This window comes from Protobothrops mucrosquamatus, unplaced genomic scaffold (genome assembly GCF_001527695.2).
Source record: "Protobothrops mucrosquamatus isolate PMUCROS unplaced genomic scaffold, P.Mucros_1.0 scaffold43, whole genome shotgun sequence".
Taxonomy (NCBI): Eukaryota; Metazoa; Chordata; class Lepidosauria; order Squamata; family Viperidae; genus Protobothrops; species Protobothrops mucrosquamatus.
This window is the reverse complement of record NW_015386425.1, coordinates 2,155,645-2,181,828: the sequence shown is the minus strand read 5'-3', so window position 1 is coordinate 2,181,828 and position 26,184 is coordinate 2,155,645. Positions and strand designations below refer to the sequence as shown.

Here is a 26,184-nt window from a genome sequence, read left to right as displayed (position 1 = left end):
CCCAGAAATCCATATATAGGATTTTCTGGGTTGGGAATCTTGACATCTGAAGTATGTAAGAGACGTTTTCGCTAATCGATTTGATGAGCAGAACAAATAATTCTATCCCTCATGTGGCACAGGAGTGACATATACAGTATGATTGTTACTGCAGTGATGTGAATGAAAAGCTATAGTTAAATGGGATTAGGCAGTGGCTGCAGGGAGAAATTTCAGCACTTATTTATACTTTAAGAATATGTATTTATATAATGGACTGCATTATTTAAAAAATGAAATGGAATGTATTTGATAAAAAAAAACCAACCATGTTACATGAACATTAAATGTTCAAATATTAAATGTCAACACCCTTCAAAAATGCCAAATCACTTAGAATTCTTTAAATAAACATACAAAACAGGTATGCAAAACATTTTATTTAATTCAAGAAAGAACAGGAGAATTAGCCACGCCTACTTCTTCTGGAATGCGCCAGGATTTCATTATCAGGTGGTCTACTAAGACAGCATTTGCAATACAGTTAGTACAACTGGCAGATAGTGAGGTGAATACCCATTCATCATTCATCATCAATTGGATTTCCAAATGGGTATTATATTTGCACTTTAAATGCAAGTTATCTATTCTTTTCCAAATGCATACTTTCTTCTGATGAAGGTATATTGGGAATGTAAAAATACTCCAGATGCAATCCAGCCTAGTACAGTGAAAAACTGATGACATATGCATATGCACTTCTTTTAGACAAGTTTTAATTAATATTTTCCTACTTCTCAGCATAAGGAATCCCAAAGTATATAATAAGGCAAGCTTGCCTGACCTGCTACCTTTCACAGAATCTAGAATGCAACTTCTATCAGCTCTACCCAGAAATAGTTTTGGACAGTGGTGGATGGAAATGATGGGAATTTTAATCTAGCAATGGGCTAAGGATATTTGTGGTATTTCTTTCCAAGATTAATTGTTGAAAATGTGTTAATCACAATTTATTAAAAAAAAGAGTAATAACAGAAAAGCTATTCCTTTGCCTTGAAATAACATTGGGATTGAGCTTGACCATGTGTATAACAGATCTACTGATACTTATACTAGGATTCTACAAGAGATTCAGGTCTGTTTGTCTCTGCTCCAGATTTAACACTAAAGCAATAATTTCATTAAAATAGGCACAGCATTAGGTAATGTCTTCCTTTTATTTTTAAAAAGAATGTGTATGTGCATGCATATTTACAAAATATGTACGGTATTGTGGAGAAAATGTAGAAAGGGCGAAAGCTATATAGTTGGACAGAATTTGCATCTGGATATTTATAGAGTTATGAAACAATGGGTGGGCTTAGATTAATTCACTTTTGAAAAATGCTACAAGGATAGAAGATCATTACAGTTGCAATTTTTAAAAATACCAGGATGTTAAGAGAATATTATATGGCATTGCATTTAAAATTTAATAAATTATTGCTTTCAGTCACTTCTGTGCTTCTTGGGGCATCGGATGACACATTTTCTTTCATCCTTGCCTTGCAAGATTTAAAACCCATGTTAAACAAAATGCTGGCCAATCTCTTACTGCTGCAACCAGTCCTTCTGCCTAATATCCTATAAATACGTTTACCTTATGTACTGCCCAGAATGTTCTATGTCAATTATTTTTTGGGGAAGGATATTTAAGTAGATGTTACTTTAGCATGGACACACTACAAACACACAAGTTGTCATATGCAGAAACACAATGTTGGCTTGAAGCATTTATGTAGAGCAGTATCACTTAAAGTTTATTCTAACAAGGCAATATTAGACTCACTCATATGAAAGAAACCTTCATTGAAATCAATATGGCTTTCATTAAGGTACATATGATTAGGTTTGCACTATTTATTCCTCCTCCCCTTCCCAGTATAAACTGTCTTGCAGAAAGGTTAATACTAAGCTGTTTTATACACATTGAAAATGCCAATACATATATGAGAGACATTTTAAAAAAATGCATTCATTTGTTCCTAGTAGTGCAAGGAATTCCGTGGTACATTATATCCTCCATTCACTTCTATAATTCAAATATATAACAACTTACAAAAACAATCCAGGAATCAGTGCTGGTGGCCCTTACCTTTCATTTTAGAAACATTAAAAAAGCTCTGCATTATCCCTCTTATAAGTTAAATACATAAGTAATCTCCACTTTTATTACTTTATAACGGTGACTTCAAATTTACATTATTTTAAGTACCATCATGACAGTTCCATGTATAATACAGATATCAGCCAAGAACCCATCAGGAAATTAAAAAACCCCCACTATATATAAAAAATATGCTGGAAAGACAAGAACACAGGACAGGGACTTGATACAGACTTAATTTAGTTTTATAATCAACCACATTTTGCCCCAAATTAACAGATATGTAGCAATATTCAAGAGCAGTGCAAATATCTTTGTAGATTAGAGTAAAATTATACTACAAGAACATAAGACGGAAAAGAAGAAGACAAGTACTTCAAGTACAAGGAACAAGTCTTAATGAGGTCTCTCAGTGTAATGTTCTTTAATTCTTAACTCCAATTTACTTCTTCCTCTGGAATACATTAGCCAGCATGGCACCTGAAGTGGTTAACTGGCCCATTTTATTCAGAAACTTGGTCTTGGTATCTTCACTCACAAGGCTTGCTGCAATTGACATAGAACTAGGAGGAAAGAAAAGTAAGTTAATCTATAACATCATCAATTACAACAATCTAAACTGGTTGGGAAGAAGACCTCTGATATGAGACTTTAAAAAAAAAACTGCTCCCAAAGACAAAATTAGGCTAAACAGCGGATCTGATTTAGTATAAGATAGTTTATTTACCCCAAGAAAGTTTTAATTGTAATCAAAATAATTTGTCATTAAAACAATAGAATGATGGCTTCTAAACTTGAATGAGATTTTTCCAAGATGAAAAATGCAGCTGCCAATTAAGGCTATATGTTGCTTCAGTAGGAAATCCAAGCCCTCTGTGGAATGATACCATTGAATAACTTTTAATTTATTCAAGATAGGATGCAATTCTGCAACTCAACCTGTTTTTAGTTAAAATTTATCCATAAAACTGCACTGGCATGTAATTGGATGCTCAGAATAAGATCTGAAGAGGAAAGGGGAATGACAGATTAATTCTCAAAACAGTGTATCACTTAAGATCAGCTGTTCCAGGATCTCTTAAGAACAGTTGTTCAAGGTACCAAGAAACAAATGATTTTTCCCAACGAACTTGGATTTCCCATTATGTCCCTTGAAAATCAAACCAAAGGGCAAAAGGACTACGTCTTATTTCTTTCTTATTTCTGATTACCACTGGGATTTATACATTTTAATAAAGCATTGTGTATGACTGACTTTCTTTTACAACTGTTTTTCAATTTTCTTCCACTGCATTAGCCTATGTCATTTCAGAAAAGAATAAAAATTATTAAATGAATACAAATATTCTGCTTTAATAGCGTTGCCCATGTAATTTGTGTCTTTTGTAAAAAAAAAACAAAAAAAACTTACCCTTGTGGTTCTTGAACACTCCTATTTTCCACTTTCTGTTCACACTCTTTTATCATGGAATTTAAAATTACCTAAGATATGGGACAGGACAAATGTTCAGAACAAAGAGAAGATTTATGACAATTCATGTTATCTAAATGGACACAATCAAACTTGAGAGGTACATCACAATTCAATATTTTTGGTAATATCTTACGAATGAAATATTATGGCCACAAGGCTTAAAATTAATGAAAACAGAAATTATGATTTACTTCATTACTAGTAAGATCAAACAGTGATATATTTTATTTTACCTAATAATTTAAGCTTATGTAGTATATTTTTAGCATTAATTTAATATTTGCATCTTAATCTTAAAAAGTATTTCTAATTTGACAGTGTTATGCTAATATTATAAATTTCTTATGTCATTATAAACATTAAAAATAAAATTGCAGCTTGTATATTCACCTCATGTTCTGGTGAGAGAGCTTCCATGTCATTTCTTAAACATCTGAGTCCAGGTAAGAAGTGACTGATCATTAACTCTTCTGAAATAACTAAAAGTTAAAGCAGTTAAGGTCCAACAAAAAAAAAATGGCTTACCAACTCCTTCATCTTAAGTCAAAACCAGAAAATAATGTGCAAAAACCATAGTATGTTTAGTTAACTTAGTAACTAAGTAACTGGATGTTACTATTTTATTGTCTTAGTAAGAGACTAAAGCATTTGAAATAATTGAGAAATGCAATATATTTGCAACAATACAATCTTAATAGGACAGGAAAAAACATTTTTTCAAATAACATAAATCAAAGATAAAATAAACCAGTTCTAAGTCTTGAATTTAGTTATGATTAAGACTTCGTTTCTTTATATAAACTCCCCCTCCATCCCTATCTAATGACTTTGACTTATATCGAATGACACAATCCGTGAATACAACCCTGATAAATCAAAATACAGCGGAAATCAAAGTAACATAAAAACATAAATTCGAATGGAACAAGTAGCAGCCCTATTAAGAAATATTTCACACTTTGTAAATTATTCTCTTTCTAAATACAAATAGGCGGGGGACATTCTAACCTTGGGGGATGAGATATTCCACAGAGTTGAGTTCAACACTCAGAATATCTGCCTTTGGCTTTCCCCTTTCTTGAAGGAAGAGACTGGAAGATTTTTGTCTTGGCCAGAAAGCACAGGACAAGCAGATTCTATGCAGAGAACACAGTACCACAGACAACCAGAACCCCAAACTCATAGGGCTTTAAAAGTTCTAACCAGCATTTTGTATTTTACAGGGAAGCAAACTGTTGGCTAACTTGTACTCAGAATACAAGTGTATTTTGCTGACCTTGCATTCCTGACATTTCTCATTTGCTAGCACATGGATTGCAGCATTTTGCAGCAAATGAAGTGCTTAGTAGTCTTCAAAGACAAAAAGGGGGTGGGTGAAATTATGTAGTGGCTTTATTATTATCAACATGTACTCCAACCCCCTGCTCAGGCAGGAAACCCTATACCATTTCAGACAAATGGCTGTCCAGTCTCTTCTTAAAAACTTCCATTCTTGGAGCATTCACAGCTTCTGGAGGCAGGTTGTTCCACCGATTAATTGTTCTAACTTTCAGGAAATTTCTCCTTAGTTCTAGGTTGCTTCTCTTTGATTAGTCAGTTTACATCCATTGCTTCTTGTCTTGCCTTCAGGTGCTTTGGAGAATAGCTTGACTCCCTCTTCTTTGTGGCAGCCCCTGAGATATTGGAAGACTGCTATCACGTCATCCTTCTCTTCGTTAAACTAGACATACTCAATTCCAGCAACCATTCCTTATACGTTTTAGCCTCCAGTCCCCTAATCATCTTTGTGGCTCTTCTCTGTACTCTTTCTAGAGTCTCCACATCTTTTTTTACATTGTGGTGACCAAAACTGGATGCAGTATTCCAAGTGTGGCCTTACTAAGGCATTGTAAAGAGGTATTAACACTTCATGTGATCTTGATTCTATCCCTCTGTTAATGCAGCCTAGCACTGTGTTGGCCTTTTTGGCACCTGCAGCACACTGCTGACTCCACTTATTAAAAGCTGTTTGATACTCTGCTAGAGAGACGTTCCCTGAAGATGGGCTCCAGCACGAAAGCTCGGAAGACCAAACCTCTGGTCCCGGTGACCGACCCAGATTGGATCCTGGAACACGCATTTTTGCCTTCATTTGTAAAACCTGTTTAATTTGTCTGCCTTTAATATTCTCAGCAAAACCTGATGGAAACATTGCACTCAATATTACAATTTGTGAAGGAGTATTTTTCAATAGTTTATACAAATATCAAATTATAATTTCAAATCAAACAAGGATACAACAGCAGGAGAGTGCACTATAGGCTTCAAAGAGATGAGTAGCTATGTCCAGTCGTTTTGAGTCTGCAGATTGCTGGTTATTAACCATGGCAAGTTTATGCAAATGTGGAAGAACAACTGGAAAGAGGAATATGTGAAAAAAAAAATGATAATCAATAACATCACCAAAATGTGCAAGAATAAACTATAATTGTTGACAAACTGAAAAACAGATGTCTTTATGCTTTGTCATTCAAACTCACATTCATCTCTAAATCTTGGCTCAGCATTTGGACCGACTCTTCCAAAGGTTTTTATTATTTCTGTGTGCAGAGAGTGTTGGTCTTGGTATTGGGGATCTTCCAGAAAAGAGGCCAACTGCATTTTGACTCTTTCCAAAAGCTTAAAAGACAACATATTTATAAGATATGAAAACTTTATTGTAGAAATAAGTAAAAAAATAATAACACCCCCAAAAAAATGACTTTTATCATTTTACTTGTTTTGACATGAACATCATCAGGTTTTTATTGTTACAAAAAATCCTAGCATGAATACTTTTATCTCTTAAGCAAACTCCCACCCTCAACATCTTTTTTTGTAGAAAATCTTCTCTAGAATGTATGCACTTTTTAAAAAATGATGCTGACTAATGTCTTTTGGATCCCCATTTTCAAATTTCTAGATTCCATTAATCCCAACAAAACATCAATATGTAATTAACTCCCTGGTACAAATGTGTAGTTATGTATTTAAACTAATCTATTACTACTTATTCAGCACACATGTATGACTCAGTACAAATGTGCAGTTCCATTTCCTCTACTATGTTATTTTAGAAAATAAGGAACAGGCTGAAATTATACAAATGCAAACTCTGCTATATTTTTTTAACCATTATTCGTTAACTCGCAAGTTTTTGAAAATATGGGCTGCCCATTCAAAGATTTTTTTGCTGAGTACCTTATGAAATGAATTTTAAGAATGAAAACATTAATACATTTCTTGTTACATATAGTTTCTACTATAGCTTTATACTAAGATATGTTAGGCTTCATACATCCAAACAAAAATAGCAAAGTGGGACTTAATCTATGTAACCATGCTCTACCAAGCGCCTTGACTGCATGATATGGCAGTGCATTTAAAAGAAATCTCTCTCTCCCAAGTTAACTTTATCAAAAACAGGCTGGAAGGCATGGAAGTTCACATTCCTTAGACATTCTATTTTTCCCTTCTACATTATGTATATTATTAGCCTGTAAGCCTGAATATAAAGAGTGGCTTTGAAAAAGCACAACAGAAATTCTGGACACATGCAGTAATAATTACGACATTTTTTTATTTCACTTATTTGCAATGTCAGGATTTGGTGCCCTTTCTTTACTATTTCAAGATTTTAATAACTCTATTATACATAGACTAATCTTTATATCATGAAAATGAGATGTGGAAAAATGACCAGATACCATAGGAAGGAGTTTGCACCATCCTGATAACTATGATGCTCTCTTTGAAAGGAAGTTGATTCAGAATGCATACAAGTAGCCCTCAACTTTTAACCATAATGGAGCATCCCCATTACAGTTGTAAGTTGTGATGATTGTAAATGGAGTCATCCCCTTGACTGACCCAATTTTGTGATGTTTTTTTGTGGTGGCCATTGAAGTCCATGAGTCATAAAAGAGCCAAGGTTGCCTACCCTTGTCCTAGTACAATACACAGAACTCCTACCTCTCTCTGAGTGACCGTTTCCATGATGGTCCCAAAAGCAGGAATTGTGGCTATTCTTACAGAGCTAGGAGCAAAACAAAGCAAAACATATACTCAGCTCTTAACAGTAAAATAGTTTTTAATTAAAAATAAAATACTAATTTTGAAACTCCATTAAGGTATTAACTGCTAGCAGTGACAGGAGTTAGACCAGGAAGTAGTATCAAAATTAAAAAGAGAGAGAGAGAGAGATACAGAAAGATTAACTCAAGGTCACAATCAGAAACTCACAATTCAGGATCACTGGACAAGGTAACAAGGGCCGGAGCAACCCGCTTGTCAACTAAGGCTTCACGCATGCCTCGAAGAGTCAGCTGTAAACCAGTCAACATGCAATAAAAATGGTTTTAAACTGGAAGGATAACTAAGTTAGCTGTGACTGAGGATGGGCAGGCAGAATCACCAGTCTTTCTAAGTTTAGTCACCCACACAGGGCATTAAAGTAAGTAAGGACTCTCCTCATGCTTTAACATTTCCTGGCAGTAATGTATTAGTGAAATTAGCATCCCTCTTCAGCATGGAAGAAACAAACAGCAGTATGATAACATCTGAAACTTATTCAGACCTTGAAAAAGTTATTATAGTTTTGTTTCAGAAAGAATTAAGTTTAAGGTTGCATTATTCTTCCAACTATTTTACTAGTTAGTGTTTCGAATGACCTTGAGCTTGCTTGTAGGAATAAAGCACTTACTCTTTTAGTTGCTAAAGATATTGGGTATATTTTATACTTAGTGATTTTTCTTTAAAAAAATATTTGAATATTAACAAATGCATTCTGGTGGTTTATTTCTTGACAAGTTGTAAGAGGGAGCTAGTTGTAGAAGACAGCTGGGAAACTTACATTTCAGGGTCACTGGAGAGAGTAATGAGAGCAGGAACCACTCTCTGAGCTACCAGAGTTTCATGTACCCCCTTCACCAACAGCTGAGTGGGCAGAGCAGAGGGGTATCACGGGTGATGCGCGGAAAGAGTGAGCACAGTATCATGGGAAGAACAGCGTAACCAAGAGGAAGAGAAACACAAAAAGCAAACCAAAATTAGAAGCAAGTATCGCTACGCTAAAGTGCTCCTTTAATACAACTATGCAGAAGACATGATGAAAGCGTTAAGTGGCCCAAGCAGGCAGCACAGAGAAACTATAGAGTTGTTAGGTAACAAAACAACAAAAGATCCTGACAGTATCCTGAATGGTAGTGTTTAAATTTCAAAGTAACATTTAAAGTTTATAAAGCTCCATTAGGGCTACCTTGTTAGAGCTCTACAAAAGAAACGGACTTATTCTGAAAGGTAGGAATGTGTCATGTTCACTAAAGAAAAACAACAACAACAACACCTGATTCCGTATGAAGAACAGATAACTAAGAACTCCAAAAGAGTTTTTCTGATTTGTGAGCATAAACTGGGCTCTACTGACACTATTAAAAGATAATAATTTGACAAGGACAAATACAAAAAGGACAACAAATTCCATTAGAGTTGGTTCTGGGGCTGGCATTTGAGCATTAAAACCTGACTCAGCAAACTCATGTTTGTTGGAATATTTTAATCCCAGAAGCAAGCCATCCTGCTCTGAAAAAGAGCATAACCTTGATTTTAATTGTCTGTTTTGTACTAAGGATGTCTATACTGGCAGGGATTCTGTAAGGCAGTGGTTCTCAACCTTTTTAATGCCGCGACCCCAACCGGTTGTAAGTCGAGGACTAAGCTGGTCGTAAGTCGAGGACTAAGCCGGTCATAAGTCGAGGACTAAACCGGTCGTAAGTCGAGGACTACCCAACCAGTCGTAAGTCGAGGACTTTCCCTGCCCGGGAGCGCCGCGCATGCGTGGTTCCGCCCCCTGCGCCGGCTGAGGCGTAGCTGGCAAGCAGCAGAGACGGAGCAGGCCGACCACCAGCTGGCCCAGCCCAAGGGAGGTAAGGCACCCGCCGGAAAAGGGGAAAAAATGGCGAACAAAAAAAAATGGCGGACAAAAAAAATGGCAGACAGCCTTGCTTGGCGACCCCTGTGAAATGGTCGATCGACCCCAAATAGGGTCCCGACCCACAGGTTGAGAACCACTGCTGTAAGGTATAATTGTTAAGGACAGCAGGTTGGGAAACGCTTTACTGGAGATCCAAACAATGTACCATTCTGACATAATTTTTATTCCATCAGCTTTTTTTTTTTTTTAATGTTTTTAACCCTAACCATGGCTTTTAATTACTTAGTAAATATATACTTAGGATAAAAAGAACTTAAAAAAGAAGCTTGAGATAATAAGAAGACTTACATATCAGATAATGAGAACCTGGATTCTCATTTTAGAATATATTTTGATTTCAAGATGTAACAGTAGGATTTTTTTGATAGAAAGCCACAATGATTACTTGTCTTGTTATAAACCAGGGGTGGGTTGACTTCAGTCTTGCATAGTTCTTGCTTTTATACTATAGTATTTGTGTACATTGTTAACGTATGTTGATTTAAAAAGCAAGAGTACAATTTCAGGATATTCAGTGACTAAAAGTATAATTAATTCACATTAATAGAATTTGAATCTGTACTCTTGCATGACATTATAAATGTCTGGCTATACCAGATAACGAGCTACATAGTCCGGCAATCTATGTAAAACTTCAAACAAAGTAATAGGTAGTACAGAATCAAATGCCCACCCATGGTTTTAACTTATGTACTACAACAGAGATTCAAGTTGATGTCCTTACTGTGCATGGACAGTGTTCAAACCAGGATCAAATCTGGATCAACACAGAATACTCAAGATTATGTTCAATTTAATATTAATGCATGCACACTCAAACACACACATACATACAAAGCAAAAGGGAAAACTAGGTAAAAAACAGCATGTTAGTTTAGACCAATATCAAATACTTGAACTTCTTCACTACCCAATTAAACCTTTATATAATCATATTAGAGTTAATTATAAATGCATATTGTTGCTATTCTGGCTGAATTATAAAAAGGAAATACATCTTTCATATGAAATAGCATTTATCCCACAATTTAAAAAAAAGTAAACTAGAAAAATTTATTGGGCACATCTCATTTAGCCATTTTCTCCATTTGACAATGGTCATTTAAAAAAAAAAAAGCTTAGATGAAGAAAGAAACTCACAAAATAATAATGCAGACTAGCCTCTGGGTGTATTTGAAAATATAAGTACAATTCAAAGATTGAGTTCTCAATACTCTCAAATAAGTCATCTTATTATGAGAAAATAAATATGTGACAAAACAAAATAAAACCCTGTTTTAACCTTATATGCTTTGTCACCTGCAATATTTTTTAGATCTAAATGGTGTTTAGAAGCCACTTATGTGCAAATAATATATTACTAACATTTCTATTTAATTTCTTATCTTGAATTGCACTGTTACGAAGACTTGGAATTAGACCAGTATCTTTGTGTATGTAGCAGAAAATGGCAAGATGGCCCTTATTATTGAGCAGGGTCAAATGATTTATTTTAAGACATTAAAATGTTCCAAACCACTGTCAAATCTATTCATTAAAGGTATGACTTATTTTCAAGGTACTACTAAAGTGACATTGGTAAAATTTGAGGAGTAACTTAAAACAAGTGGAATAGTCTGATATAAAACAAGTGGAATAGAATGATATATCTCCATTTTACAGCTTGTACAATTTGTTGTATGGTTAGATCAGGAACCTTACATGAATTTTTTTTACCCCCTTTCTTTCGGTTCTATGTGCCAGCAATATCAAGCAAAACAAGAAAAGCATGCTGTTTTTTTCCTTACTTAATATTCATTTTTAATCACAGTACAGGCAATTCCAGATATTATCACTGGAAGCAATTGTACATTTTAGAGATACTGTCCAATTCACTAGGTACTTACAACTGATGGCTGGTTTGAACACTGAATTCAGCACTGAAATGATTTCTCAGAGCTAACAGAAGTTTTTAAGCAAGCAATGCACCAATTCAGGTCAGAAATAAAGGTCTAATTTGGCCTGTTCCCCTGAAATGTTTCACAAACACATGTAACCGAGCAATTCCTTAAAAAAAAATGAAATGAATGATGAAAAATACATTTCAAACTATAGGATTAACATCCTGCTCCATCGCACAGTGCACAACAACTTCAAAATATTTTAAAACAGAATGTAATATTAAAGTGTACTTTTAAAATCTAAATATATCAGATCAGATAAATTACTATTTTCCCCTGTTCCCAAATGCTTCCCTTCTGAAAGCATTTTTAACATAACTAATACTCCTTATAAAAATAGATGTATTCTGAAACCCCACATCATATCCTTTTGACTGGGAGGCTTCCCCTCTGTCTCACATCTAGGGTCTTTGATAAAAGAGGAATTAAATGGTGATAGCCACAGGGAAGGGCAACTGGTATTTCTGGAGGGATTAGAATTAGTAATATCTAAAATATGTCCAATAAACACTTACCTCAAACATTCTGGCAGCTGTACAGCGAACAAGTGCTGAAGTATGGACAACTCCGTACCATAATACAGTTAGCAGCAATTCATGGTATGCTGGGTTTGCACTGAGAACACAAAACAATCAGGTTTGAGCTATAAATAATTTGCTTTCCAACAACTCCACTTATTTTGCACTTTCCTTCTCTCTTCAAACATTTTCTCCATTTTTTCCCCTAAGTGAAGCCCTTAGCTAACCTGAATCAGTCTAAACAAAAGCAAAATGCCTCCAGTTACATTTTATTCACACATTCAACCATATTTATCCCCAAAAGTGTATTTTTAGAGTAGGAACTATTTAGAGCAAACATTTGACTATCCTGAATTTACACTGCATGCACTGCATGAACAAGGAAAGTTCAGATATAGGTTTCATGTGGCTGGTTGATCTGAAATTGATCAATTTTCCAATATCTTTTAAGATTAATATATACATTTGTACTACTTATCAAATTGGTTTATTATTATTTTGAAGCTAACATATAACTTTTTCCTCCAATTAATTACAACTAAGGTAATCTGAGAATATTGCTACTGTATGTAAGATGCTCCATCATTTTTTTGCTTAAAAAAATGTCACAAAACGTAACAGCATTCCTGTCCTGAAGACACATACATTATCGCTTCATTTACTAATGCAAATGTTTAGGAACAGAATTCCAAAATCTCTGAGATTGAATTCTTATATCTGAAGCTGTATGTAAACGATAGCTCCTTTATACCAGTTTCAATAATATACTTTACCCTAATTCCACAAAAGATGCTTTCAGGCTATCAAGGGGCGCATGAGATAATGAAAGCATAGTCATGACATCCTCTAAAAATCCTACTAATAACTTGCGGTCTTCTTCCTGAAAGCAGAGATTTAACAACATAAATTAAAATTTCCTGGACCACATTAAGTTTTTAACTAAAGGAAGCCTAGTAATATTTTGGGAGCCATGGGTCAACCGTGCCCTTTGATCGGGAGATACTGTGCCTGCTCTCAGCATTTTGTTCTATAATGGGCTATATATTTTTTAGGATGTCTATTCTGTCGTGTAATACCAAATCATTAGTCAGAGAACCACAACCAATGATATTGTTATTTTTTACTGAATAATCAGCCAAATTAATATAAATTGCAGTCGTTATATCCAGTGGTGGGATTCAGCCGGTTCGCACCGGTTTGGCAGAAGTGTGTGGATGCCACTTTCGGAAATCCATTTTAGGCCTCGGAGGCCCAGGCCTGCATCCAATAAGAGAACTGGTTGTTCAGGTATTTCAATCCCACCACTGATTATATCCTTAAAGTGTGAAATCAGCTGTATATAAAAACTCATAAAGCAAAAATATGTAGAATGCTTGCAAACTAACAACTACTACATGCTATGAATAACAGTAATTATGCATCTACTATTCTTTCCATATTCTCAAGGCATATTTCTGTAACACTGAATGCTTCATTTTGACTTGGATTCTCTTGCTATGTTTGTAATTCCAGCCAACCTTGATATTTAAAGTTAAGTTTTGGATCTGTATATTGATTTGGCCACTTCTCTCCTCTGTTAAAATGAAAATATGTAATAATGATTGAGCCCTCCCTGCAGCTTATATCAAATGCCAACGTTCACAATTAAACAAACGGTGATTACTGTATGTTTGTAGAACTGATGGCTTGACCTAATCCTGTTCCTTTTACTAAAAGGAATACTGAAAATATTATTACATTCATTTTATAATACTGAAAATAGTGATACTTCATTGGAGTATAGCAAATACTGGTGAAATCTAACTTTTCAAGATAAAAAGTTAAATATAACTTTTCAAGGTGTCTCCCCCCCCCCCCCGAAACAGAAGGGGAAAGGATTTTGGTGGTAATAACATTGTATCGTATTTTTTAAAGGAATGAAGTCCCTATCGGAAAATAACAAGTTTTCTATTTTCTATTCCAGTCATCTGCATCCACCCTGCCCCCCCTCAAAATCTGCTGACAAGCAGAGTTGACCTTTTTGATGTGGTGAGATGTAGTGTGCAAGATTAATGAAGTCATAAAAAAGGAGGCAAAAATTTATTTAGAGGTAGCCATGGAAGGAAGGTGAAATCTCTTTCTATACATTTTTGAAAGTTATATAGTTTAGGATCTAAGGAAAAGCATTAAGTATTCCTAGACTTACTTAAATTTTATTTTGGAGTTTTAAGTAAAGATAATTATTGTCTTTTCAAATTCATAATTGAAGAATAGCTTTTACCTGGATATAACATGTAAGTACACCTGTTGCGTAAATAGGAACTGTGGCTTTTGTTAGTACTCCATTTCCTGCTGCAGCATCTGAAATTAAGAAATAAAAGTCTAGAAGTTAGTTTTGGTGCTCAAGTTGATACACATTTATATAATGTTATTACCTAATATTGTTAAAAATGTCCAGTCAAATAAGGAGCAGCCTGTCTATTGATGCAGTTTCCATTGCTACAGAACTACAGTAAGTAGGACCAAAATAGAGAGAAAAAACTGATCAAAAGTGCTGTGAGAAAAAAAGTTAGCAATGTTTATTCTTTCAGTTAGATAAAGTGGTATAATAATAATAACTGTATTTTTGTCATCTAGCTTTTTGCACAAGAAACAGTTCCGCAGAGGCAGATCTATAAATATTCTGTATTTTATAAGTATTCTGTATTTTATTCATTCAGTCATTAAAAATCAGGTGGCATACAATTTTTTAAAATTATTAGTATCTGATGCAAAATTGTGGCATATACAATTAAAATACCTCTTGATTTTGTAGCTTAGACCAGATGCATGAGGAATGTTTAAACTTCCAAATTACTATTGGCTCTGGAAAGTCTTGGACAATCCCAAGTTTATATTAACTTTAAATAAGCAATTAAGAAGTATTGCTAAGTAGCATATTAGTTAAAGTCTGTAATATATCAAGAAATCAATAGTCACTTTTTGAGAAAGGCAGCTATAATTAATTAAGGAAACATCTAAGATGTTTATGTAGTTACCTTATAATCTTCAAATGAAATAATTCAAGAATTTTTTTTTTCATGCTTACTGGAGACTCCAGTGAGTGTTTAAAAAGTGTTGACTGCCAACTTCATTACTTTGGAATAGGTGAAGGCATACTTATTCACATGATATGGGGTTATCCCTATATTGCTCCATTTTATAATATCCAACTAAACTGTTAATAAGGTGTTATAATATTAAATATAGTTTCAAGATGTACTTCAGAATTACACATAAAAACATGAAATGCATCACTATACAAATATTTATTTTTTATTTCTTAGACCTATACCTTATCTTTTGGGATTTATTAAGTATGGGAGAGACAGCACAAAAAGATTATTCTTTAATGGTTGAAAAACATCATGACCCCATATTTACTGTTTTAGATCATAGCTATACTTTTCCTTCTTGTTGATGAAGTAGCTCTTTATCAAAGCAATGAAATGACTGATCATATGACCTCAACCCATAAAGTTAAGGGTTTAGAAATTAGGCTTAAATGTTTCCTATATGTAGTATGTTTTAATGTATTTGTTACTTTTTTCTTTTTTTATATATTAAAACAAAAACTTTTTTCAAAGTTCGTTCAGGCATTTGGTTATCCTTTATTTTATTTTTTTAAAATAAGTTGAATTGTGTTTCAAAATCTTATTTATAAAAGTGATGATCTTGATTTTTTTTCCAATTAAGCATTTAAGTTTATAGAAAAAAATATACCTACCAATGTTCTCCTCAGAGAGCCGTAAAATTTCCTGGAATTGTGGTTTTACCTAAAACATGGACCAGAAATCAAAGCCACTTTAACTTCTTCAAAGTTTTAAGGAATAATGTGATCATTGAATATTAAATAACGATGCTTTAGGAATCCTTTAAAATATTTGTACCTATATTTCCCTCATACATTAATTAAGCATTAATTTAAGTAAACTGGAAGAAAAAGGACTAGAAAAATGGAACACTTTTATTTTATATTTGCCTTTTCAATTTTTTGACTCAGAAATTAATGGTTATTCATTTGGAAATGTTTTTTCAAAATCATTTGCTATTTTACCTGAGCCACTGTTATTTAAATCTTGGAAGTCAATGGCTGGTATGAACATGTAAGATATTGGAAAAACATGGAAAAACTAATTTGTAAGTAACAGCACTATTAATAAATTTAAGGTTATAAAAAATGCAACATTTGCAAGCAAACATCAGGGTCAGAGAGCCTCAAAGGCTCCACAATTCAACCTGAGCTACATATATTTTCTTCTAATGGAATTTTATCTCCAAAGTATTATGTCTCCAACTTTGTTTATAGAGCAACAGGAAAACAGAAAAATATTTGTTACTGATTATTGCTTTTAAAAATGAAGAGTTACAGTAACATATGAAATTATAAGCAATCACATTCAGAAAGGAGGGGGGTTTTTTACATTCAGAAAGTTTTAAGAACATTTGTTCAGTTGCTACTGCTATTCTAGTACCATCCACTGAAATATTTGGCAAGCATAGTTTTTGAAAAGCTATCCTTGCAAGGGAGAAATTATTCTACCTTTCCTCAAAGATCTGGATAAGAATTCCCTATCTTTATCTAAATGGTTGAAGATATGTGAGCCTCTTTCACCAAGGTTGTTAGTAGACAGAGTATTGATGTCTTAGTATGCATTCCAATGAACGTAATCTAAACTTTCTGGAGAATTGCATCAATTGGATTTTAATTAACTACTTTGCGTTTAAATGGAAAAGTGGAAAAATGTGTTGGCAGACACATTTTCTAATGTTGGTGAAATAAAAGCATTTAAGGTCTACATACTACAATAGAAAAACCATAATTAACAAGGATAAGGAAACATTAAGCAAAATGATGATAAGATGCAGTATCCTTTTAATAGAAAAAATGTCTGAGAAGAGGAAAACTAGATGTCTTTTCTAAATCTATAATTCCATGTTATTATTCCACTATCTATATAGAGAATTGTTATATTTCATTATACCTTTGTATTGGTGAAAATTTTTCCAAATGTTCGGCAAAGTCGCCAGAAAAACCTTGAGAATTCATGAACACATGCTGTTGACGCTACATTGATTTTACCAACAATTTCAATAAGTTGAGGCAATCTGAAAAATCAAGATTAAGATTAATGTAAGCTGATTCTTTTCCAGGAAAACTCTATGGTTCTTGGTGTTCAGGCCCAAAGAAATTATTTTATTTTTAATTACATGACCAATCCGATTCAGTGAATGCTGTGGTTGTAAAGTGAATGCCACAGGTGTTAAACAAATCCATTTGTTTCTATGGTAACCAGCAAAAAACATTATAAATTGCAATCATGTGACTATAGAATGCTGTAACCAGCTGTAAAGATGAACCAGTTGCTGAAAACCTGAAATGTGGTCATATGACTTGTGGGGTCATGTTAGATGCCATTGGAACTCAAGAACTGGGCTATAAATACCTTTTAGGGAGTCTGTCATAACTTTGAATTTTTGCTAAGTGGCTGGTTGTTAAGCAAGCACTACCTATAGTTCCTGATAACATTACATGGCAGTGCTTGCGACGTCATCAGGAGTCAACCATAATCAATACTAAATAGGACTGTGCCGAATATTTTCTGCACAGTATTTTAAATTTTATTTATTTTAATATTTTTAATTTAAATATTTTAAATTTTAAATAATCTGAGTTCAGAACAATTAAGTTTGAAATTGAGTACGAGTATTCTATGTGTTCTGGCTATTCTGGAAACATCTAGAGCTTTAAACATCAATTTAAAATTTAGTTTGCAGCATTCATGGCAAACATTCAATGGCCAGAACAGTATTGAAAAATGTTTAGCAATCTTGGATACCTCATCTTAATCTAAAAGTAATGGTTTTGAATTAAGATATTTAAGTATGTAGAAGTTTTGCATGCTACCTGTATTCATCTGAAAAATGTTGAAACAAATTATAGCATAAATTTCAAAGGTAGACATTAAAATATTATTTAAAAACAAAATTATCAAATGGAACAAAACAAGAACTCACAGTTGATTGACAACCCATAGTAAGGTATCCCATCCTGTGGTACCCTCATGTTCTAACTGGTAATCATAAAGCTGCAACAATACAGCGAGTTGTTCACGACTTCCGATTATAGTGGCCACATCCTGTAGAGGTGATACAGGTCTTGGGAACCTTGTTACTGAAAGCAAACAACCCAAATATTTATCTTCGGTTGATCCAGTAAGAATCAGGAAGAGAAATAATGGGTGTGATTAATTTTTAATCAACAATTTTTATTCAATTTGTGTTCCAAAAAGCATTAATAAAGAAGGATGGTGTCAACGCTGCAAATACTGTATATTCTTGCTTTGACAATGTGCAGAACTGTCTGGTATATATATAGTTAAACCAGCAACTAGGAAAGAAGGAGGAGCATAAGGATAGCCCGGGAGAAAGAAACCGGAAGTAAATCACATCTTCCAAGTTGATTGGAAGATGTGAACCATGACCCTACAATAAGGGAGTGGAAAATGTCTGGAATGCTATGTGTAACGGAAGAGAAGCAGTTCTAAGCATTCCACCATGCCGTGCTGATGTACTTTAACATTAATAAATGCTTTTAGGAGAAAACATGCCTGAAACTCCTTTTAAGTGTTTCGTTACTCAGACACATGACATATGGATTATTTGTATTTCTCCAGGTATTCTGAATTTATCAGTTCTAGCCAGCATGACTGATGCTGAGGTACTGAGGTATGATGAGACATAAATAATAACATCTTGAGAAATACATAGCTCCCTGTCCCTTGAATCAAAGGTATACATTAATATTGTTGTTTCCTAGGAACCTGTGATTTTAGTATTGAATTTCAAAAAGTATATCTAAATTTAATTTAGACTTTGCCTGTGGAAAACAGGCAAGGAAATTTGCAAATACTATTATGTGACTGTGGAATGCTGCAACCATCATAACTGTGAATCAGTTGCCAAGCACCCCGATCATAATCATGACTATACAGTTGTTGGGATGGCTGGAATTTTGGAACTGGTTGTGAGTACCACTCATTTGACGCCTTTGTAACTTTGAATGATCACTAAATGAATTGCTGTTAAGTAAGGACCATCTGTCCATCTTATATCTAGGGTCAGACTCTTTAAAGAAAACCTTCGACATATAGCTTTTAAATATTGTTTAACTAAAACTAAAACTCTTATTTTCCACTACCGGTATTACTGATTAGGAGTGATGGGGCTTGAGTTCAATAATATCTAGAGGACAATACCGATATAAAATCCTTTTGGAAGCTTTATGATTGAAAAACAAAATGACTGAGAACCTTATCAATTTAGTGTTAGGAAAAATATATCTGAAAGGAACCAACTGCATTCACACATAATGATAACCTAGAGGGTTTTAAATTACTAACTGAAATCACCTGTTGCTAAATCAAGAGGACTATTGCCTTTTTTTTATAATATTAAGAAAACAACTGGATCACTGCATGGTTTTTGCACCAGCCCCCCCCCAAAAAAGTCATCAGGATTGTGTAAGAATTTTTTTTTTTTTTTTTTTAAACCCAGGCTTTAGTTAAATTGATAATTACATACATATACACATACACAGTGTACACACACACACATACACATACACACACATAAATACACACACACACACAAATATATATTGTATATTATTATTTTCCAAACAAGCATTAGAATTTCTAAACTAAACAGAGAGAAAAATGGTTGAACAACTCCAACAACTACACCAGCATTTCTATGATATCTTATTTCTAAATAAAGCTTTGCAGAAAATACTGAAGTAGGTACCTTCTATATGTGGGACTTCTCCCTGAAGCTTAGCTTTGTTTGTAAACGGGGCATCTTGCAACACCAGTGCAAAAAGAGAAGGTATCAAGGATTGTAAAGCGGAAAGATACATGTGGAGTTTATGTTCATCTAGTCCATGTTCACTCTCCTGAAACATATTCCAGAAATCTAAGTTAAAACTTGGCTTTTTTTTTACTACATAGCCACTCAAGAGCATTTCCTAAAAAGTAGATATATAGTCAGTGGATCAGTCAGACTTTTATTACGATTAATTACGAAAACTTCACTTAAAGGTAAAAATGAAAAGTAACAAAATAAAAGAAGATAAAAATAAACTAATCAATATGATTGTATTGTCTGTAAAACCGAAATAGGTTTTACAAACAGTACAAGAAACTTTGACTACATTCAAATAGACTCAACCATATTGATTTGCTAACAACTGTACAAAAAATAAACTGAATGACCTGGAAATTTAGTCACTAGGGGAAATATAAAATATAGCTGTGTATTATTACAAATGGGCAGTACAACAATATAATGACCACATTTTCAACTGCCATGTTGTTGGTTGACAATCAGGCAAGCTCGTGTTTGATATCCGAGTGCTGCGGAGTCCGGTGGGTCATGTGGTTTAGGATGCCGGGTTGACAATCAGCAAGCATACGTTTGAGACCCAAGTGCTACTGAATGGCGGAGTGAGCGCCGACTAGCAGTTCTAAAGCGAGTAATCACAAGTAGATAGATAGGTACCACTTTGGCATATTAACAGGATCATGAAAGGAACCTGAAACCGGGCGTCCCCTGGGCAACAGTAATGTCACCGTCGAATCCTTTTATCCCGGAAGTGCCTCAGTGCTTCCAACATGAAAGCAGCAGCAGTTTTCAATTGCTCCCTTGCCACAAGGACAGAATCTTAAAGAATAACAGATTTTCCTGAATTTCCTTCATGGACAGCTGTTGGAAGTGTGTGAAAGTGACTTATGACCGTTTTTCACTTATGAATATTGCAACATCCCCATGGTTACGTGATCAAAATGTGGATGCCTGGCAACGATATGTATTTATGACAGTTGCAGTGTCCCGGGGTCATGTGATCCCCTTTTGCAACCTTATGACAAGCAAAGTCAATGAAGAAGCCAGATTCACTTAACAATCATGTTAGTAGTTTAACAATCGCAGTGATTCACTAAACACTATGGCAAAAAAGGTTGTGAAATGGAACAAAACTCACTTAACAACTATCCTGCTTAGTAACGGAAATGTTGGGCTCAATTGTGTTCATAAGTTGAGGATTACCTGTATTTATATTTCCACTATTTTTACATTCATCAGAAATTATGGTACAAACTTAAATAGGCAACTGTAATGTCTTAAGAAAAATGTTTAGCAGAATAATAAGAAAGACGGATGATGGTCCTGTCCACAAACAAATATATCAATACATCTGTCCCTTGAAGTAAAAGGCACCAAAGCTATTTGGTTTATATTAAAACTTCTTATTTTTCACAAATGATAAAAAAAATCTGACTTTTTATATATTTACCTTGAGTAGTTTTTCAATTTTACTAAGCAATGTAGGTATAAGATGCAACTGTAAATTTCCTAATTCTGTAGTCCAAGCAGCATAAGCTGGTAAGAATACTTGATGAGTTGCACTAACTACTCGTTCTGAGGGATCACCCAATGCTGAGAGTAGCAGTTCAAATCCCTGGCAATACAAGGAAAAACACATGTAGGAATTTTATTTAGTTTAAATATATAACATATCCATATACCAGTAGAATTTTATGTACATTTTAGGAGGCTTAGTTTGTAATTCTGTTGCGATTTTGCAACTCTATGCTGTGGCCTTTCCAAATAGAAAAACAGCAGGAATAAATAAAAAACAGAAATAAGAAATCTGATCACTCTGCATTTTCACAATCACAATTGGATTCTTTGATACAGCAAACCAGAAAAGAAGTCCATAGGAAATATTTTGATTTAGCATTTTATGTTAAACTGTGATTAAACATTAAAACGGTAATTCTGTTAAAAACCTCAGGAAAAAAGCAAAACAAGAAAAACTAAATACTTGTTTTAAATTTGCAAAATTTCAGAGTAAATATGATTTATAAAACTAAGAGTAAAAAAACGAGTAACATCATTCATATAAAAATTGCACAAGCATTCTAGATACTGGATGATTGAATAATTTAAGTAATCAAGGTTATTCAGTAATTGTGCTGAATACTTTATCCTGGATCCCTGTAAACAATGTATTTCATATGCTTTTACTCATATACATATAATCAGGCACAATACCTGCTGGTATTTGTCTGGATCATCAATGTATCCCATGATGATACCAAGACTTTTGATTACAGCTTCTCGTACCAAATCTGCTTTATCTTCCATTAGCATCTGCTGTAGCATGGAAAGAACCAATGAACTACGGATTTCTTTCTGAAAATAAATAGTAATCTAGTATTAGCCAGTGCTACATAATTCAAAACTGCAAAGGCAAATTAGTAGCAATATATTTCTATCAGCTTTTAATCAAAGAATTAGCTACAGAGAAATGGCAAATGAATATAATATCTGATGAATGATTTGACCAAAATAATCCATTTGATTTTTGAAAGACTTCAAGAGGACGATTATTAAATTTATCATATGTTGTTTCAGATAGTTGATGGAATAAAAACGTGCCACTTAAGGAACCCTCTGACTCAGGTCTATTTAAATGAAAAGTTTTGATATTTAAAGGTAATGAATTTTGAGAAAATTATGACTGATAAGATTGGTTTGAATACTGAGGGGAAACTAAGCTTCAATAAGAATCTTGAAAACAGGACATATAATGATTTAATAAGATGACTTTTATAAATACAATGGAAATAAGCTGATTAAAAACATGCTATATGTTGATGTTATTATATGCATAAATACTAAAAAATGTTTATATTCAACTTGGTTTGTACTGAAAATATTAAAAATTATATTTGTTTAATGTAGACAAAAGAAGAATATTACAGGAAGAGAGGATCAAAAAATATATTACCAACATATTGATTAATTGTAGAAATTAATTATCATTGATTGTTTTAAATATACGAACCCAGACAACACACTGTTCATGAAGCACTAAAGATTGTTATTAAAAAAAATTAATAAAAAATATTTTTTTAAAAATGAACCCTCTGACTCAATACTCTTTATTTAGTTTTACTTTTTTTAAGATTTGCTTTTTGTTGGTTTTTGCAGCTCCCCAAAACTGCTTATATCTTGGTTTATGTTACATTTTAGAATTGATTTTTAGGAAAGGGTACTTTAAAAGTAAAGCATGATTTTAAAAAATATGTTTATATTTAAATAAAAGAAAATGTTTTAAATAAAAGAAAATGAACCTTACATGGCCATGAACTCTTGGCAAAATATAAAAAAAAATGCAACTGCTAACAAAATATAATTGATAATTGGCCAGTACCCCAAACTTTCTGAATTCCTTCCAGTTTTGGCAGTGTAATTTGGGGAGGGTATAAAAATGAATAGTGGGATTGGGAAGAAGAACACCGTAGATTACTTAGTTTTTATAATAGACCATGTTGTCTTTCCTTGCCCCTAACAATAAGTTGAGAATAAGATGACGCCTAGTGCAGACCTCTTCCTCAAGTCTCCCTGGCTTTTGGTTGAAGGCCACAGCTTTAATCTCTTGACAATGTCTATTCAATTTAAAGTAATAATAATAATAATAATAATAACTGCATATAGAACACTTACAGGAAGATATGGTGCCAATGCTCCACAGGACTCTGCTACTAATAGCCGCCTTTCTGGATATTTGTGATTGATCTGTGGGAGACAATATTTTTTTTGTTAATATTTGTTAACATTTATTCCTTTTTCTGCTTACAATATTATTTGTTATAAATCCCATATAAAAAGTGAACAATAATAAGTTGCATTTCAAGACTCTGCAATTATCTTCTATTTATAGACTGGACATAAAATTTCTTTGGTTTCCACAGAAAATCTATGCCACTGACATTTGACTTGAGATATGAACTATTCAGATTCTGATTCAAATACTTCTTGATTTTTGCTAGCCTGAAATTCATTCTGGCAGATTTATATACCACCATACGTGATTTAATAAATGCTGCTGATCATATTACTATGGCTGGGAAAATATGATCTCATAGTGAATTACATGCAAAACAGAAATTATACCTGCTCCCAACACTGTGGCAAGAGTTCAGCTTCTACACGTGTAGGTCCAACGTGCTGTGCAAATGCCACACACCCAGTCAAAATCATTTGCCTAGTAAAAAAACAGAAACAAGCCTACAATGACAAACATGCTAGTGTAACCTGCAAACATTTAGCAAACAGCAGATGCACCATCTGAAGGAATAATTAAGATAATTTGAACCAGATGCTCTTTTACTCACAGCCAGTCAACAATTGATAACACAAATAACTTTCAAAGACAAGCTCTTTTAAAAAGTATATTTTTCTTTATTTCTGTGGGAAATGCACACTTTTATCTTGCTTTTGTATACAATGGAATTGACTTTACAGGTAGCCCTTGTTTAGTGATTGTCTCGTTTAGCAACTACTCAGTTACCATGATGATGAAAAAGTAATCTTAATGGCAGTCATTGCAATTATAAGCTTCTCAGGCCTGGAAAGCAAAGCTGAAGTAATATCATAAATACAGTCATGATTCCATTTAGGGACCTTTTTGCTTAATGATTGAGTTACTGGCCCCAATGTGATAGCTAAATGAGGACTACCTGTATAAAACTGCTGCTCGTATTGTGGAAAGCATAATAAATGCAGTCACTTTTTTCATAAGTGAATATATTCATACTGTAAGAAAAATGCTGTAGACAAAATGATCCACGATGTGAATATATACTATACAGAATAAAGTCAAGATTATTTTAATTATGCAAAATTAAAAATATACTTTATGTGAGATACAAACTGAAAAAAAGGAAAGAGGAAAAGAAAAAAGTAGCTCTTTTATTAATATATGTAAAAACTTTAAAATGCTCAAAACCGTTTAGCCTGTTATAAAGTCAGAGGATTTGGTCTACACTGTACTGATGATTTGCTTGAATCTAAAAATATTTAGTTAATATCTCCCATATATCAAATTTAGCCTATAAATGTGATAAAATTGGCAACATATCGCTGAACATTTACTTTTCTATGAAACTGAATCTCTAGGAGCCTCACACTATATTTCATTTTAAAAATGCTGTTAAGAAACGTAACAACCCGCTACCTACCATTCAATAGAGGGGTAGAAATAGTCTTCTAAGCTTTATAAAGATGTCAGTTCCTCAATTAGCACTGCATCATCTCCCTTCAAAAATTAAATTCTGCTTGAAGAATCTGCAGATTGCTCTAAGTCTGTGCTGCAAAGCCAAGACAACTTCTCAGATAATTTGATTTTTAAAATATTTTCCTAAGGACAGTCTCATGAGACACAGCCTGATGATTAGAACTTGACAATGACTTTTAAGGCCAGGGGTAGGCAACCTCGGCTCTTTTATGACTCATGGACTTCAACTCCCAGAATTCCTGAGTCAGCATGGCTCAACTTGGAAACTCTCCCTTTCCCCTCAGCATAGCTGACTCAGGAATTCTGGGAGCTGAAGTCCATGAGTCATAAAAGAGCCGAGGTTGCCTACCCCTGACCAAGGCTATATCAAGGAGTATATTCAAAGTTTGAGGATCGATCATTAACCAATTTCCTATACGTTTTCTGAACAGGGAATGGATATATAGTATTTATTTCAAACCAATCCGTGGTAGTTTTATGACTGTTCAGTAATATTATACTATGAACTATTTCAAATTTGAAATGAATATAAAAACAGTAGCTTAAAATAAGGCAAAATAGATGGAAGATACCTAAACATTTTTTAAAATATATACTCAAGTGGTTTATACAAGAAAGATAATTTGAAGAAATCAAAAAGGGTTTTAAAAATAAATTAAACTATTTCGAAATAAACTGATTAGATTTCAGGAGAACTGAGTGAAAAGTGGCCTGTTTATACTGAACAGGGCAAACATGTTTGTTTTTATAACTCAATGAATATATTATGAAATGAAATACTTTTCAAAGTGGGCAAACATAAGGGTAATTTTGTCATTAGGCAGTGTTAGATGATCAGATAAAATGCAGCAGTTTGGTTTTTTGTTTTTATAATCAGGGATAGCTACTTGTAGAATTTCCTCTCAGCTATCAAAATAATTCAGTCAATAATCCATTGGAAATAATATGCACCTAT

At 33.6% G+C, this 26,184-nt stretch overlaps 1 protein-coding gene across 1 annotated transcript in view; it reads right to left on the bottom strand.

Moving 5' to 3' along the window:
- Window positions 1-1,759: 1,759 nt before the first annotated feature.
- Window positions 1,760-26,184, bottom strand: part of RELCH (RAB11 binding and LisH domain, coiled-coil and HEAT repeat containing) — a 60,842-nt gene continuing 36,417 nt past the window's right edge. Inside the window, exons 12-29 of the mRNA XM_015811510.2 lie at window positions 24,107-24,197; window positions 23,657-23,728; window positions 22,199-22,339; window positions 21,438-21,602; window positions 19,892-20,039; window positions 18,104-18,260; window positions 17,071-17,194; window positions 15,813-15,861; window positions 14,328-14,407; window positions 12,841-12,947; window positions 12,065-12,164; window positions 7,860-7,942; window positions 7,590-7,653; window positions 6,119-6,257; window positions 5,877-5,993; window positions 3,990-4,078; window positions 3,537-3,607; window positions 1,760-2,688 (exon numbers count right to left, since the gene is read on the bottom strand). Coding sequence (XP_015666996.2) covers window positions 2,568-2,688; window positions 3,537-3,607; window positions 3,990-4,078; window positions 5,877-5,993; window positions 6,119-6,257; window positions 7,590-7,653; window positions 7,860-7,942; window positions 12,065-12,164; window positions 12,841-12,947; window positions 14,328-14,407; window positions 15,813-15,861; window positions 17,071-17,194; window positions 18,104-18,260; window positions 19,892-20,039; window positions 21,438-21,602; window positions 22,199-22,339; window positions 23,657-23,728; window positions 24,107-24,197 — 1,918 coding nt within the window. The 3' untranslated portion in view covers window positions 1,760-2,567. The remainder of the gene's footprint in view (window positions 2,689-3,536; window positions 3,608-3,989; window positions 4,079-5,876; window positions 5,994-6,118; window positions 6,258-7,589; window positions 7,654-7,859; window positions 7,943-12,064; window positions 12,165-12,840; window positions 12,948-14,327; window positions 14,408-15,812; window positions 15,862-17,070; window positions 17,195-18,103; window positions 18,261-19,891; window positions 20,040-21,437; window positions 21,603-22,198; window positions 22,340-23,656; window positions 23,729-24,106; window positions 24,198-26,184) is intronic.